General features: G+C 35.6%; 1 protein-coding gene across 6 annotated transcripts in view; it reads right to left on the reverse strand.

Annotated features, from left to right (window-relative positions):
- Window positions 1–2,342: 2,342 nt before the first annotated feature.
- LOC129718088 (zinc finger MYM-type protein 1-like) overlaps window positions 2,343–17,142 on the reverse strand; it is a 124,911-nt gene continuing 110,111 nt past the window's right edge. For all 6 annotated transcript variants that reach the window (XM_055668507.1, XM_055668508.1, XM_055668502.1 and 3 more), the window contains 2 exons: window positions 4,710–4,797; window positions 2,343–4,558 (listed from right to left, as the gene is read on the reverse strand). In XM_055668507.1, the coding sequence (XP_055524482.1) occupies window positions 3,068–4,333 (1,266 nt within the window). In that variant the 5' untranslated portion in view covers window positions 4,334–4,558; window positions 4,710–4,797 and the 3' untranslated portion in view covers window positions 2,343–3,067. The remainder of the gene's footprint in view (window positions 4,559–4,709; window positions 4,798–17,142) is intronic.

Genomic DNA, 17,142 nt, shown 5'->3' on the forward strand with positions numbered 1-17,142 from the left:
AAAGATCTGCATACTGCCGGCATCATCAGCAGTAGAGGACAACTCCCAATAGTGTTGGCACATCGTAGCCCGTTCACCTGGTGCGCGAAAGGCTTTTCTCTTTTCGTTTCAGAAATCCAGCAATTTCAGCGCGGGCGAGGATGTTGGCTACTTCGAATATCACAACCGTAGTAAATATCACAAACCACAGCGAACCACCCCTGTCGGTATTCAACAACAATTGCTGCATGGGACGTCAGGGCGGTGCGATGACAAGCAACTGCATAAGTGTCACCAGCATCAGTGCATCATCATCCCGGAGGTTGTTACGGACCGTTTTCGTGATGTTCCACCTGAGAAGAGCGGACTTTTTTTGGCGCCGGTGGCTTCTAGAGCTGAAAAAAAAAACCAGTTAGACTGCAGAGGAAGGAGCCATTCTTATTCGCCAATCGCCCCAGGAAACATAGTTATCCAACGTAAATTAAAATACCCAAGATATGTTAAGTAGAAAATAAATCGTGTAGAAAATAAAAGTAGTTGCTAATATAAAATACGTGAAGAATAAATAGTTAAGGTAGCTTTCCGAACAGTGGAGTGTCATTTATTTAGTGACGGAAGGCCCAAGAGGCAACGCTGCTTCCATCGGCAGTATAGCTAGATTGCCGCTCACCAAGGAAATTGTTCACGTGCTTTCCGAATTTTGGATACAGTCCACTCACCAAGAAAAGGAACCACCCCCGGGAATTTTGGATCAGTTCTCAACAATAATACTTCATTTTTTGTTCAATCTTGCTCCTAACAATCAAACAAACCATAGTTCATTTTGAAACCTGAACTAAACTAACGGGTGACAACTAGAAATTCGAATTTTTTTCTACAGCTGTCAAAAAAAGGTGGAAGAAATTTAAAAAAATGATTTATTACTTATGAAGACACATTTATTGTGAACTAACAAAAAATATTGAACATTTGAGAGAGGTCCGTTACCTGCCTCCTGACGAAGTTTTTTTTGATGCCGAAACAAGAGCGTTGTACGGCCTTCAGGTCCGCTTTTCAAATGCATCTCTTGATTTTACCGATCAAATGTTCGCAATTCGTTGATTTCCAGTCATTTTTGCACCAAAGAAACTAAGAACCCCAACGAAGTCTTCGATTGGACGACACTGGGGTGGATTCGTAGGGTTGCGTATTTGTGGTACAAATGGAGTCGAGTGGTTGCTTAGAAACGTGTGTGTTTTGACGTACTGTGATGATGTTTTTCTGGCTAAATCACATACTTTTCATCTGTATGATGTTTTGAAAGAAATGGAATCATAATGTTGTTCAAACAGTCGTTCTGGTATATATTTTAATTGATAGCCAAACCACTAGGCTTGAACCATGATTTGACAAAAAGGGAAAAGTCCTTTTCTGTCCACTACGCAGGATGCTCTTCGGCTTCCTTCCTGGCGGATTATAGTTGAAGTTTGCAGGAAACCATGCACAATATAAACCGGAAGATGTTAGCTTTCAAAATGGTTTACCATCACCTTGTGTCAAAATTGTTTTGCAGTTCATACCGAACCGTACAATGCACTTGTGGAATGCTCCTTATTTGGACGCCATTTTAAACCAAACTGAGCATGCATAAGCAAAACAAAAAATACTGACATAAAGAGGAAAGATAGAGCTTTCATATACATATTTTCATTTCACTCAAAAGGCCCAAATACACACACGGCGCAATGACACCTTCTCCATACAATATAGAAGGCGTGATCGATATCCCGCCTTCCATTTTGTATGAAGAAGGCGTCATTACACCGTGTGTGTATTTGGGCTCTAAGCGTGTTTGTTGTGGAGTAAAAAACCCCCCACAAAATTCCAGATTTTTAGTTGTCACCCGTTACCACTACTCTCTCCACTATACGAGAACATGCCAAGAAGGTACAATCGATATGAAAAATTTCGCCAAGGGGTACGCGGACGAAAAAAGGTTGAGAACCGCTGCACTAGCGTATTATGAACTTCGTAGGCGATATTCTTCTTAGCCGTAGCTCGAATCAATTTAAAGCGCGCCCAAGAACTTTGCACTTTCATCCAGGGGCGGACGAAGGCTGATTTGAGCTGCAGGCGAAGACTGATTTTGCCGCCCCCCCCCCCCAAGTTTTTATTTTATATGAAACACATTTTCTATAGACTCGAAAGTTTTATTAGATAGCATTGTTTTGTTAAAAAATTCAAAAATTAACTTTTCGTGCTTTCAACGTTGCAAATTTTTACAACGTTTCCGACATATCAATTTCTTTAAGCACCTGTCTTTCTATCGATATCATCGCCAAGCCACGCAAACGTTCTTGCGACATGGTCGATCGTAAATACGTCTTTATAAGTTTTAACTTTGAGAAACTTCTCTCGCCACTTGCTACACTAATGGGTAAAGTAAGTAAAATTCTCAAAGATACAAAAACATTCGGAAAAGTATCAATCAGTTGATTTTTTGTAATGTAGTTTAACGCATTCATTGGAGTCGTCTCAGCTGGCAACATAGGTGACAGAATAACAAGCTCTTGGTGCATTTCATGTCCATCGATGTCACACTCTTTCTTGTGTGTGAGGATTTTCTGTAAATGTAGACAACCTTTCTCTAACTGATCTGTACTACAACCCATCATACTGTGAATATCATACAGGAAGCTGAAATTGTCACTGTGATTTTTCATTAGCTGGAATCGATCCTCGAACGATGCAATAGCCACATCCAATACAGAATAGAAAAAATTCACTTTGAAAGAGAGTATTTCTGATGTAATTGGTTCATCTGACTGCTCGTATGCAAACTGTTTCTTTTTCATTCTCGGCCGAATTCGTGTTTCTGTTTGAAATTCCGGATTTACTTCTAAAATGTCGGCAAGTTCTTTAGCGTCAGTAATGACGCTATTAAAACCTTCCTCATTTCTCATATTTTTCAAAAAGTTTTGAACGCTGCTTATCAACTCTATAGCGGTTTCTAGACTGCTATCTATTTTTTGAAGGTACTTGCTCACTAAATTGATTTTGAACAAAATTGGATGCCAAGCTACTAAACTGTATAAGAATCTGAACTTTTTTATTTTTTTTTTTTTGCTAGGCTTTTCGCAGTATTTCTTGCAAACGCATCTTGCTTTAGATCCTCACTTGCTTCATATAGGGCATCATAAATTTCTCCTATATTAAACCTCAAGGGAGTGACAGCATCAATTCGACTTTCCCAACGCGTTCCACTCAGAGGCTTTACTGTAAGAGAAGTAATGTGTTTTTTGAGAACACTCCAACGATGAGTTGAAGCAGAAAAGAAGTTGAAAATTTCTTGCACGACACTGAAAAAGTCTACTGCTTCAAAACATGACTTGGCACCATCGTTAACAAGATTGAGAGAATGGTTGCTGCATGGAACGAAAAATGCCCTTGGATTCAGTTCAAGAATTCGTTTTTGTACACCTAGGTTTTTCCCTCTCATGTTCGAACCGTTGTCGTAACCTTGACCTCGCATATTTTTAAGTTCAATATTATTTTTAACCAGTTCTTCTAATAAAGAAGTTTGTAATCCTTCTCCTGATGAATCATCAATTGGAATAAAGCATATAAAGTGTTCTTGAATCGAGACTTTTTGTCCTGGAATCGCTTTGACGAATCGGACTATCATTGTCATTTGCTCTGTATGGCTGGTATCTGGGGTACAATCAAGAATAATCGAATAATATGTTGCATATTTCATTGCCGACAGAATATTTTGTTTAATTTCATCTGAAAGCAGAGAGATAAATTCATTCTGCGTTGTCTTACTCAAATAATGTGCGTGAATTTCAGCTGACGTTATTCGTCGTAAATGTTCAGCTAATACAATGTCAAATTTGGCAATGTATTCCACAAGCTTTAACAAATTGCCGTTGTTATGTTCGAAAAGACCTTCTGATTTGCCTCGAAATGACAATCCCTGAGAAGCCAGAAATTCCACAATACAAAGCAGCCTTTTTAAAACTTCATTCCAGTGTTCAGTTTCAGCTATTATTAGCCTTTGGTTTTCTTCGTCGATGGATTTGTTCGAGGATAGGCGATGGGATAATTCACGCCAAGATTGCGCAGCTTTAATGTGGCTCGGCGATTTTTCATGTCGAGATAAATAAACTGACAGATTTTTCCAGTCTGAGTACCCGGACGATGATGATATTAATATGTTTTCTCTACTGAAAAGTCGGCAACAAAAACAATATATTTTGTCTTTGCAAACGGAGTAAATTAACCACTTTCTTTTGATTTCTTCTCCGTTGCATAGTTTTCGTAAAATGTTTTTTGTTGTAAATCTTCTATTCGAAGCATCTGTTGGAAAGTTCATTTCTTAGATTAACGGTGACCCACGAAGTACAAAAATTCGACGCATTGAATCGGTGATGATTTCAGGCCACTCGCCACAGTCATCAGTTAAAGGTAAAGTAGGAACATCAACATTTTGAGCAACATCAACAGTTTTCTGCTTCTCGTTGTTCACTTCGTCCAGTGCATCATCTGAATTTACTATTTTTTCTTCACTAATTAAAGTTATATTATCTTTCATCTTAATCTGTAAATAAATGAATAAAAATCTCCGTGAATCCTTTGTTTTCTTGTAATATTCCCATTTGCATAATTTTATATTTCATATTAAAAGTCCTTTGAATTATCTTTGAATTTAACTTATTTTATTTTGTACGTATGAATATTTCGAAACTTACAGATGTGTTCGTATCGGCATCAGTATCTAATTTAGATTTTTTTAGCATTATTTGTATCAAGACAAGTCAAATCATCTGTCACTTCATTCTGCGAAGAAAAAATGTAAAAATAAAATTGTGTGCTTTGGTTGTGAACAGTAATTATATTTCTCGTTAAATATTTATGTTAAGAAAATAAAAATCCAAAAAAAAAAATCCACGTAAAATTGCTGTCAAATGATATGGTAACACGTCATATCGCATAAACATCCATTGATATAGTTATGTTATACTAAAAACAACAATTCGAATGTTGTTTTCAAGTTGACCATTGACTGAGCTACGCGACGATTCATTTAAACAGCACGTGCATGCGTTTCTTCTTTTCTCCCACACTCATATCCCTACTACCCCAGTAAGAATTGTCGGGCCGATGTCGGACCAATTCGCGTCCGATTCTCCGATAGATCGGTCCAACAACGGGTGGACATTTCGCTCAACATCGGTCCGATATCGTGCTCAAATGCAACAAAAATGTCGGACCAGGGTTCATTCGCTCCTAGGGGTTCATTCGTCTTCGTGCGTCGCGGGCGAGAGGGAAGTTTAGTTGTGTTTGTTTTGAAGCAAGTCCGGTGCGGCTGGCATGCGGACTTGGTCAAAACAAACACAACCAAACTTCTCCTGCCGCAAAGAGATCACGATGGCGGGGTGTGCGATTCAAACCTCATTGTATGCGACGCAGCAACGGCGGTGTGCAGGTTGCTTTGTTTTGATTATTTTGATAGCGCGGTTTTGGATTAGAGCGCTTCATTTATTTTAGGATGGTGCATGATTAATTATTTTTATTCACTATATAAAAATGGATTTACGTAACGCAGATTTTATTGATATTATTCCCGCCGTTACTGAGGTGCACAATAAGCACCATCATTTTAAATCGTTCTCAATCAAGAAATTAAGCGGTGTCATGTACGTTTTATTGCAAGAAAATGTTAAATATATAACGCGGTGTACAGATTGATTTGTTTTGATTATTTTGATAGCGCAGTATTGAATTAGAGGGCTTCATTCATACGGTGATTTATGAGTAGTTATTTTTATCTACTATATTAAAATGGAATTCCGTAACGCAGATCATATTGATATCATTCCCGCCATTTCTGAGGTGCAATGGTGATGGTAATTATTTTAAATCGTTCTTAATCATAAAAGTAAGCTGTGACATGTACGTTTTATTGCAAATAATATTCGTAGAATTCGAAGCAATATATTTGTAAAACATTTAGGGTTTCTTAATAATATAAATAGTTTTATCATTCACATAACGTGAAACGTGGTAGCGGGGCTGTGCGATTCAAACCTCATTGTATGCGATGCAACAACGGCGATGTGCAGGTTGCTTTGTTTTGATTATTTTTATAGCGCAGTATTGGATTAAAGCGCTTCATTTATAGGATGGTTCATAATTAATTGTTTTTATCCACTATATAAAAATGGATTTACGTAACGCAGATTTTATTGATATTATTCCCGCCGTTACTGAGGTGCCCAATAAGCAACATCGTTTTAAATCGTTTTAAATCAAGAAAGTAAGCGGTTACATGTACGTTTTATTGCAAGAAAATATTCGTAGAGTTCGAAGCAATATATTTGTAAAACATTGAGGGTTTTTTAATAATAAAAATTGTGATATCATTTACATAACCTAAACGTTGTGGCGGGGCTACACTTGTACAGGTAGCTTTGTTTTGATTGTTTTGATAGCGCAGTATTGAATTAGAGCGCTTCATTTATAGGATGGTTAATTATTAATTAAATTAATAAATAAATGAATTAATTATTTTTTACTCTATTATATAAAAATGTTATTCCCGCCGTGCACAGTAATTACCATCATTTTAAATTGTTTTAAATCAAAAAAGTAAGCGGGAACATGTACATTTTTTGCAAGAAAATATTCGTAGAGGTCGAAGCAATATATTAGTGAAACAGTTAGGGTTTTTTAATAATAAAAAATGATGATATCATTAAATTGACGAACATAAATAAAACCTGACTTTTTTCCGTTCAACCTATAATTCGAAATTCAAAGCGCTGGCATGCGTTTTTTATATTGATATTAAGACGAGACGTTTGAGAAGATATAATAGGTATCTGATTACAAAAAAAAATTATTCACAAGACTACGAAAAACATGCAAAACCATGACTTTTCATGCCTGATTTGCTCCTAATTCAAAATCTGAAGCGATGATATGCGTTTTTTACTATAACAATATGTTTGCTATTGTTTCGGACGGACATGTGTGGGAAAGTTATTATATTTTCTATACTTAAAATTGAGTTTATCATGCAAAATAATGACTTTTCAGGCTCAATTTTCGTTTGAATCATAATTCATAGAGATGATATGTGTTTTTTTCTACATTGAAATGTTCGGAATGATTTTTGAGGAGAAATAATGAGTATCTGACTATTAAAAATTGAAATATTATTCACAAAATTATATAAAACATGCAAAACCATAACTTTTAATGCTTAATCTACCTCTAAATCAAAATTCGAAGCGATGATATGTGATTTTTTCCAATAAAATGTTTGTTGATGTTTGGAAAAGACATTTGTGGAGAAACAACAGGTACCTGATAACTTAGAAAATGAGATATTATTCACTACATGAAACATTCATAATGATGATTTTTGATGCGTTATTCAAACTAGTGCTTTTTTACATTAAAATATTTAGCAATGCTTAGAGAATATGGAGATATATGTGAACTAATTGAATCTGATTGATAGAAAATGTGATATTATTCAAAAAATTACGAAGAAATTCAAAATCATAAATGTTAGTAGCCCCTAAATTGATAAAATTTTATCACACCAAATTGTTTGATTCAAATGTGCACGCGAAATGATGTTTTTGAATATCCATATATATGCGCAGGAAATAATAGCACGGTCAGGTATTTTCCGCGGTTTTTACGAGTTTTTTTACGTGGATTTTCGAATTCATGCGGTTTTATACGCGGTGTTTTACGCTAAATGGCGCACTGGATGCGACATCATGCGCATTGTGCATAAGATAAAAAAAAACGTCGCAAGTCATTGTTTTTGATTTTTAGCTGAAACGGTATAATATATAACAAATAAATGTATGCGGCACATCTCAGACACATGAGCTATTTTCAATTAATACGTAACTACAAACATAATAATATCATAATTTCTGGCTTCTGGCGAACATCCCAAGGTGGTCAAATACCATCCAATCTTAATAATTTCAGAAACAGGATTATGCCCAGAGACCAGAAATCATTCCTAATAGCAGTTCTGATTTCTGAAATGACGACTCCGATTTCAGGAATACAGTCAGCTTTTTTTACGCGGGGAGCACGTACCTCGAAAAAAAAACCGCGTAAAAAACCACGTTAATTCAAAAATCCGCGTAGAAAACACAGTGATTAAAAAATCCGCGTAAAGTAAACCAGCAAAAAGGGCTTTAGAAAAAACTCGAGACGCTCTACGACCAGTGCTTGAAATTGTCCTCTTTGACGGTCATTCCGCCTAAGAAGATTTTTATGAAAAATATCGTTGCCGACGATATTTTGTGCATCCCGTAGAGTGCACGACAGCAACTTGCGAAGATGTGATTATGTGGCAGTGAAATAGTTTTTTTTTTGCATTCACACCACCGCTTGAACACTGCCCGGAAGCTGTTGAAATACGCCCAATTCGCATATAACTCTATATAAACAACCCAGAGGTAAACAGGAATGACATGAATGAATAGATATAGTGGCGCAGAGTCTGAAGCAAACCAAAAAACCAAACGAACTGTCAAACCCTAATGCGAACGAGCAAAGTAAATAATCTTTACTACAACGCTAGACTTGTTGGAAAGAGTATTGTAATAATTAAAAAAAGTTTGACATAAATTGAGTTTTATTCTTTTTGTTTATTTGGATCATTCTATCGTACAATAGATTGAATTGAAATTTATTCTGTTTGTCAATACAATTGACATTCCTGGACATGTGTATGAATGCAGCTTTTCAATTGTGTAGGCTCGCTTGCCCGATCGATGCCGCAATCGTTGAATTGTTCGTATCAGTCTAAGAAGTAAAATAAGGGAAAAACATAAGCAAATTGTTTTCATAACGGAAACATTGATTTTTTACCCTAGCTTTCCCGCTGAAGCTAGTCTACCGATTCCTTTGAACCTTCCAGTTGATCGCTGGACCATGATGTAATAGTTGCTCCTAGAGTTGCCACAGAACTGCTTGAAGGCAACAATTTGGCAGCAGTCCCAGCAGCAGTAGTCCCAACAGCAGCAGTAGTCTAGCAGTAGTCTCTGGATTAGGATTACTCTGGTCAAAATAACAAAAAAAAACACACACACACAAATTAAGACAAACCTCTTCCATGCTCTCGTGCTGGTTTGTTTCATTTAAGATCGGCATTGGAAGCTTGAAGCGCACCCGGTATAGATCTCAGCATCCCGTTGGCTGCGGCCACGTACAGATCCCACTAGTAATAAACATGAAGCTAATCAAAATGGCAAAAAAGAACATTTTATTCATCACTTGCAATCATTTTTTAATTTACTTACACTGCAAAGTCGGATGTTTCCGGTAGTAAAACAGTCTACCGGAAGACAGCAAAAACCCATCCATATCTTTGTTACTATCGAGTTCTCTGGAAACCGTTGTATTTCGCCATGGTATTTATCTCTAAAGTGCATTGTGAACGAGTGAACTTACCTCTATATCGTCGGTTGAAGAAAACGCTAACACAACTCAATATTTTAAGTATTTGATATCGTAAACTTTCATCTCATAAAGCATCTACCATAGCTGTGTCCATTTTGTTCAACTAACCCGTACAGAAGCTTATGGGATCACAAGCTTTCAAACGGGTTTTTCCTGAAACAAGTAGGGTGATTGATCTAAGGCGATTAAACTTGTTGAGTTGAGAAAACCTGATGTCTAGTACCTACGGGCATCTTTAGCGGTGGTCTATTTTTGAAACAACTTTGTACTAGATTTACACCAGCTAAACCTGAATAGAACCAGCACTTTATATCCACAAGACTTTATGGATTTGACGGTTTGACCCGAGCGTCAGTGACATTTCTTATAATGGATTGATATGATCGAAAAATTTCTGCAACAAGTAGGGCTTCGGAGGATAGCGAAAAATATTTGATCGCGTAGATGTTTATCTTCCGTTTTCGTCCCATCAATTTTTCAGAATTTTGCAGTTCTTCAAACTTGGGTTCGGTTTTGAGGATATTGAAACAAGCCTGCATTTTGAACGTTTTCAGTTCAGTGTCTTTGAGGAACATTTTTCTGGCCTCTTAAGGTCTCCTCTAGTCCCACTACAATTAAGGCGATTAACAATTAGCCAACATATTTGTCATCCTGGTGGCTGGTGGTTGCAAACCAAGTAGTTGAACCTACGGTTATAGTCTTCCAGAATTCCCCTTTTTGCTGGTCGGTTTCCTTGAAGCCAAAAACGACAAACCTGTTCATTTTCTTCTTCAGAAAAGCCACAAAATTGAATTGTGAATTGTCATAAAAAATCTTTGTTTTGTTTTTTCCCCAACACTTGTATGGCAAAACGCTTGTATGGAAATAGCTGAAAATGAGGTATTCAATTTAAATATGAAACATTAAAATATGACCCACCTATTGGTAGCGTACAAAGGGTTTTAGAACGATCTATTTCTTGTTTCTAAAAGTTACAAAAATAGACCAAAACGTATACCAGTTTCAATTTTTTCAATTTAGATTTGAGTATGTTCCAAAATATATAATAAAACAACGATTTGGACCACCGCTGAAGATGCCCTAAATATTTTGATATGAATTTTGATGCAAGCGAAATTTTGAACCTTATTTGTGACATGGTAATCGTGGTTCGCGGCATTAATAATCTTAGTTCATCTTAATACTAAATAGAAGTGGAGCATTGGAAATTTGAGGAATACACGTAATATAAACATACTTTTGTGTCGAACACAGGTATATTATCAATTTATATACCTAGCAGTGTGAAAGAAACTAGTGAATAATTAGTATTCAGACTACAACATATTTACATGCACATATGTTCTTACATGGGTACACAAGAAGATTTTGCAGTCCCGTCCCGGCTTTGCCGTATAGAAAATTGTTGATGTTTGTTTTGAAAAAGAAATTGAAGCAAGTGTTTGACACTTTTTTCCGGTATGGACTGCCTCACTGCGACCAGAATCGTTGATCTATTGTGAGTTATGCCCGGGTGTCCGCTATATCCCGCACTTCTATTATTAGCAATACCACTATTGAGAAGTAGCATGAAGTGGCTTATTATTATGTTATCCGTGCTTGTGAGTAATGTGATTTTACCCCTTCTGTTACACGCTATCTGCTCTACTATACCGAGCCTCGTTTTTTCTGCCAAATATCGCTAATTATAATTCCCTGCAGAAATTTCATTGTGTGTCTTTCTGGGCAGTTTTATTGATATGAGGGAAATATTTTTGTTAAGAGTAAGTCACACAAAGCTTTTATAGAACTCAGCGAATAGGAGGGTTAGTGGTGGGGGAGCCTGAGAATAAACCCATGCCTAAAATCCACTTCGATATCGAATGGTTTGATTCTACTAAGATTCGAAACCATGACCATCCGCTTGACAAAGCAGACTCTGTAACCTTGCGGCTACTTAGCGCCCGTTTTAAAGCACTTGTGCACTCAAATTGAGTTTGATTTTTTTTTTGGTCTAGACAAACATTATATTTTACAGCCACATTTTTTGGAAAAAAAATAGTTTCGAGATAATCGCAAATTACGCGCTGACAATAGCTGTCAAATCGGTTCTACTGCTCAGATGTTCATGATTTTTTGAGAAAAGGTACTCTAGTCGAAAAAAATCGAAATATTCATTTATTTTTTATCTGAAAGTACATATCCTTTCAGAAAATGAAATAAAGAATATTTAGATTATTTCAACATTGCGTGATTTTGGATAGGTATTATGTAACCTTTCAGCTTTATTACAAAAGTTCACATCAATGGACAACGTAATCCCAATTCACTAACAAAAAAAAAATGTAACATTGGTGTAACACCGGCTCACCAACAACAAAAAGTACAAAGAGCAAAAAGTTTTGAAGCACTGTTTTCAGACACTCGGTCTTTTGAAAGATCTTAAATTAATTTTAAAACGATGCAAAACGAGCTTGCGATTGGAGTTAATTCAACGAATTGACACTGCCATACCAAGAGCCTCCAGTACGATTTTCCAATTAATAATGATAGAGTTCAGTTTTCTTTGTAACTCTGTTAGTTCAAGGATTTTTTACACTCGCAAAACATGCAGGGTATGGGACTACTTCAACATCGGTTTTCTTCGTCTGGTTTCCTACAGCATTCTAACGCAAAACCTGCCAGAGAGCGACTTCTGTCGATGTGATGCAATTCCTTACCGATACTCTAATTATTTTTCTATTATGTGTTATCCCTGGAAAGATAATCATATTTTGATGTGCGTTAAATGATAATCATACGTCAAATTGACTCTCGACTTTCAAATAATTGAAAATGCAATTTTTTCTTCAAAAATTATCATTGAATGGTCATTACAGTGTTAACTCATCGATAAATAACAAACACCAGAATTCAGGTTTTAATATATCTTTATTGTTCTAGAAAAAACGAGTAAAACCCAACGCACGCAAGCGAGGAGTCAAAATGACGCAGAGTATCTTTCCAGGACGCAACTTTGAAAGACTATTTGCAAAAAATGTTTGGGGATTTTTTTCTAGCATTCGTGCTGTGCAATTCCACAAAAAGGGGAACCTTTTTAATCCATTTTTGAAAAAAAAAAAATAAAAAAATCAGCAACTAATTAGAGTGCTCTATTGCTGATTGAACATATTTTGGCATTCATAACGGTTTCCTTCATTGGCATAGTATCTTTGGCAAAGTTGTAGATGATTATTTTGTCCTTAAAAAAAAAGTTTAGCTTTGAAAAACAAAATTTAAAATCATATGGTTTTCCCAAAAAAAATATTTTTTTTCCTGATTTCACCATGATCGGACACTCCGCAATGTTAAGGTAATATTTTGCAGTTTTCATAAAAAAAATCGTATTTTTATGAAATGAGCTTATATTTTTTTTTGAAAGACAAAATTATCGTCTACAACTTAGCCGAAGACGTCACACCGATCAAACAAACAGTTTTGGCTCTAAAATATTTGTAATCATCAATACCTTTCCGGTACAGCAATTTTCAATAGCTTCTCAAAAATTATTCGTGTTTTAAAAATTTAAACCAATAGCACCAAATACCGTCTTTTGCCAATAGAAACGTCTATGCAAAGTTTGAAACTGTGACATTTTCCGAGGAAGTCTCTGAAGATTGCGTCGAAGTTTATGTTTTTAAAATGACGAGTCAAACGACGGAAAACATAACCTGAGCTCCCCTTGTCCTAGAATAATTTTTTTTCTAAAAAAGTATTCTACGGTTGCACGTCAGAGTTTTTTATACACTTTCGTTTTTTTTTAGAAAACAACGAACATTTAATCCTTTTTTAAAAAAATTGGCAAAGTCGACTGAAATAAAAACATAAGTAAGAAAATAATAAAGTTATTTAAAAAGTCCTACATACGCATTTTTGGTAGTAGCTCTAATAAATAAAATTGATTCCAGTCGATTGCAAAAATGTTATTTCAAGAAGACCGTATTGAAAAACTTTGTATCCCGAAGTCGCTGTTCATGGAGTGAACATAGCTTCCGGAAAACTACGTGGAAAAAAAATATTTGGTAAAATTTTTCAATCATGTTTACTTGATTCTTTTGAAGAAAATTAAAAAGCAGTATTATTTCCATTTGCGAATGAACATGAATGTCGGAAAAATAATTAACAGAAACCATAAATACCCTATTGCGTAAATAACGTCTTTGCTGGGAAATGCGAGAAAAAAACGCGTTAACTCCGAAGTTCGTAGCTCACTCACTTAGAAGTGTTTCGGAATTATCCCTTAAATGCGCACGACGTTAAAAAATCATCTAAAACCATAAAATTTTTGTTTAACAGGTTTACTGCTCTAAGATATATCAATATGCATAAAAAATTGAAAGATTTACTTTGAAATGTGCAAATATTACCATGTTGTTTTAAAACAACACTGCGACTTTATCGCAGAATAAACTATAAACAATTACTTTTGTTAACAGTAAGTTGAGTTTTCAGTATAATTTCTGATAGTTCAGACATTTTCACTTACCACTTATCTCTTATCAGGTCTCTTATCAGGTTTTATGAACCCATACTTAAAGTCCAGTTTTTTGACATCGAATGGCCTGATTCTACTAAGATTCGAACTTACGACCATTCGCTTGACAAAGCGGACTCTATAACCTTGCGGCTACGCAGCTCCCCAATAAATAAAATACATATATTTTAAAACGTTATTAGTAATGTTGGTTCAAAACAACATTGCGCATTTGAGGGTTAACATTCATTCCGGATTTTCCATTTTGTTCCACGTGCCGCGTATCCTTCGTGTAAAAAGCGACTGTAACGATTTTTTAAAAACAAGATGTTGGACAACAAAATTAATTTTCAATTTTAAAAAACAATTAAAAAATGACCAATGATCAAGTAAAAAGTTTTAAAGACTTCAAGAAACAAAAATACTTTTGGTGGTTTTGAGATTTTTGCTAATTAGAGAAACGGAACCAATTGGATTAGCACACTGAAAGTAATTTTAAATTTGTCCAATTTTAAGCTTATTTAATTTTTTTGCAAAAATAAAATGGTAAAAATCATCATAACAAAGTCGATAGTTGAAATCTAATAAATTTAGTGGAAAAAAAAACAAAACATGCATTTTTCCCATATTTAAGCTTTGCTACAGCTTAGAAAGCTAATCGATTTAAGTTTATTAAACATATCTGTTCTTTTTTTAATATTTCATATAAGCATTAACACAGGTTTTTAGTTCAAAAGAGCAGTAAATTATGTTTTTATTTGAGTCTTTTCAATTTTTGTCAATACTAATTATATTGCGGGTGATAGGACAAAATATGTAATATTTAAAAATTATGCACTAATCTGCAAGCAATACAGATTTTAGGAACTTTCTAGGACGCCGAAAATTGATGATAAACATATCAACCTCTAGCCAATTTTGAAAATCATTGAAACTTAGTATGGCCTGCTGACAATTGCCGTTTTTCACAAGTGCTATTGTGTTGAACTAATATTAAACATCTTGGAACATTCGCTACTCGCTAGATCAGTTCAACAGTGAAAACAAAATAAAGTTCTGAATCGTCTCTCTTAACCATGTCTACGAGATGCGGCAAAGCCAATGTCCTCATGCTCGGAAACCCCTGTATACGATTTTGCACTGCTAGTGGGGTAAAAGTTATCAAATTTACAGAAAAAAATTCAGTTGACACAAAAAACGTGGCAAAAAAAATTACAGCTCAGTCGATCAAGTCTAAGTTTCTGAAGCTTTAATGATCGAGAGATAATCCCTTTTGAGAATCATGACTCCCCGTCAACTATGTGAAAGTAAAAAGTAGTAGATTCAATTGACTAATAACATGTTTTTTATTCTACAGAGAAGTTTGCCAAAATCACATCGATTTTTGCAAGTTTTCATTTTTTTCAAAGTGCACTGATTTTAGTAAATGCACTCTATAATGTTTCAAAGTGAATTAATTTTTGTTTCCATTTTACAGCTTATTATAAATTATATGTATATATTTTGCCGCTGAATATAATACAGGTCGGACTCAATTATCCGGAATTCGATTTATTTTTGCTTCTCAAGATCTCACCCCCTTCGCCTCATACAAGTAGAATATAAAAAAAGAAATATTTATTTCATGTTCGTTAATAGTAAATTTGAATATTTCTCTGTGATTCAATTATCGGAAAACTCGATTATCCGGAATGAAAATTTTTTAATGTTCCGGATAATCGAGTCCCACCTGTATACAAAATCGGATTTTTCATTAGTTTGTAATCAATGTTTCAAAATAAAATTATTTAAAAGTCCACTTATCTGTGGCTAAGAAACAACGGGCACACTTATTTTGACAAAAAAATACTTAATAAAGTGCAGTAAAATTTCACAACAAAACTTATTTTGCATTCTTTCAATTTGATCGACTTGTTTCTAACATGAATGTAAGATTTTATAATTCATTTTCATAAAGATTTCGTTTGATAAACAAACTTACAATCTTCGTCCCACACATTGAACAATTAAGAGCAATTTTCATTAACTTGATGAGCAAACAAAAATTAAGTCTAAACAAAACAACTAAAACTGCCGGACATTCGAAACACTAACCTGGTGAGTGCGATTGCACTTATTAATGATGCAGAAGAAAAAAAAAACACCAAAACAACACATTTGCTGGCTACCAAGCAGCATTCATTTCTAATCTAGCACGGATCAAATCCGTTTTAAATTTCCTAGATTTTCCAGCACACGACACTGATATCCATTGCACTGCAACCCTATGAGTTTTACTAGTTTATTCACAAACAATTTATTCATATAACACTGCTGATTTCCAGCAATTTTGGCACCGAAAAACCACGCACTTTTAATTAGCAGCCGGATAAACACTTACGACACTTCAGAAACCGCCGCGACGTTTTTTTGTTTTTGAAAACATGCGGAAACGTTTTTTTTTACCGCGACACGAAATAATTTATATTTTAATCACAACTCGTTTGAAAATGAAAAAAATGTTTGCGCTACGTTTGCTAGCGATGAGAATAAAGAGGGTTCAACACCCACACTAATACAATAATTCGTGTATCTGTTTGCGCAACGTTGCTATCGGTGAGAATAGAGATCTACGCCAAAGCGAGAAAGACAGAAAAAAACCGAAAGAATATGCCCGGCGCCAGAAGAGAAAGACGAAAAAACAGAAATAGAGCGTCCAGCGTACACACCAATACGAGAGATCGTGTATTTCGAGCGAATTTCGTTCAACCCGCATGAATTCTGAGAGAGATGGGTCCGATGGTCCGATTCGCGTTCCAGGGAATTCTGACTGGGAATGTAGCGAAACGAGATGGAAAAAGTATTGCCTTTACGGTAAGTGTCTCTGCGTCTCTCTGGTGTATAGGCTGCCTCCCAGTCAGAATTCCCTGGAACGCGAATCGGACCATCGGACCCATCTCTCTCAGAATTCATGCGCATGAATTCTGAGAGAGATGGGTCCGATGGTCCGATTCGCGTTCCAGGGAATTCTGACAGGGAGGCAGCCTATACACCAGAGAGACGCAGAGACACTTACCGTAAAGGCAATACTTTTTCCATCTCGTTTCGCTACATATTCCCAGTCAGAATTTCATGGAACGCGATTCGGACCATCGGACCCATCTCTCTCAGAATTCATGCGCGGGTTGAACGAAATTCGCTCGAAATACACG

Source organism: Wyeomyia smithii, chromosome 1 (assembly GCF_029784165.1).
Source record: "Wyeomyia smithii strain HCP4-BCI-WySm-NY-G18 chromosome 1, ASM2978416v1, whole genome shotgun sequence".
In the NCBI taxonomy this organism is placed as follows: Eukaryota; Metazoa; Arthropoda; class Insecta; order Diptera; family Culicidae; genus Wyeomyia; species Wyeomyia smithii.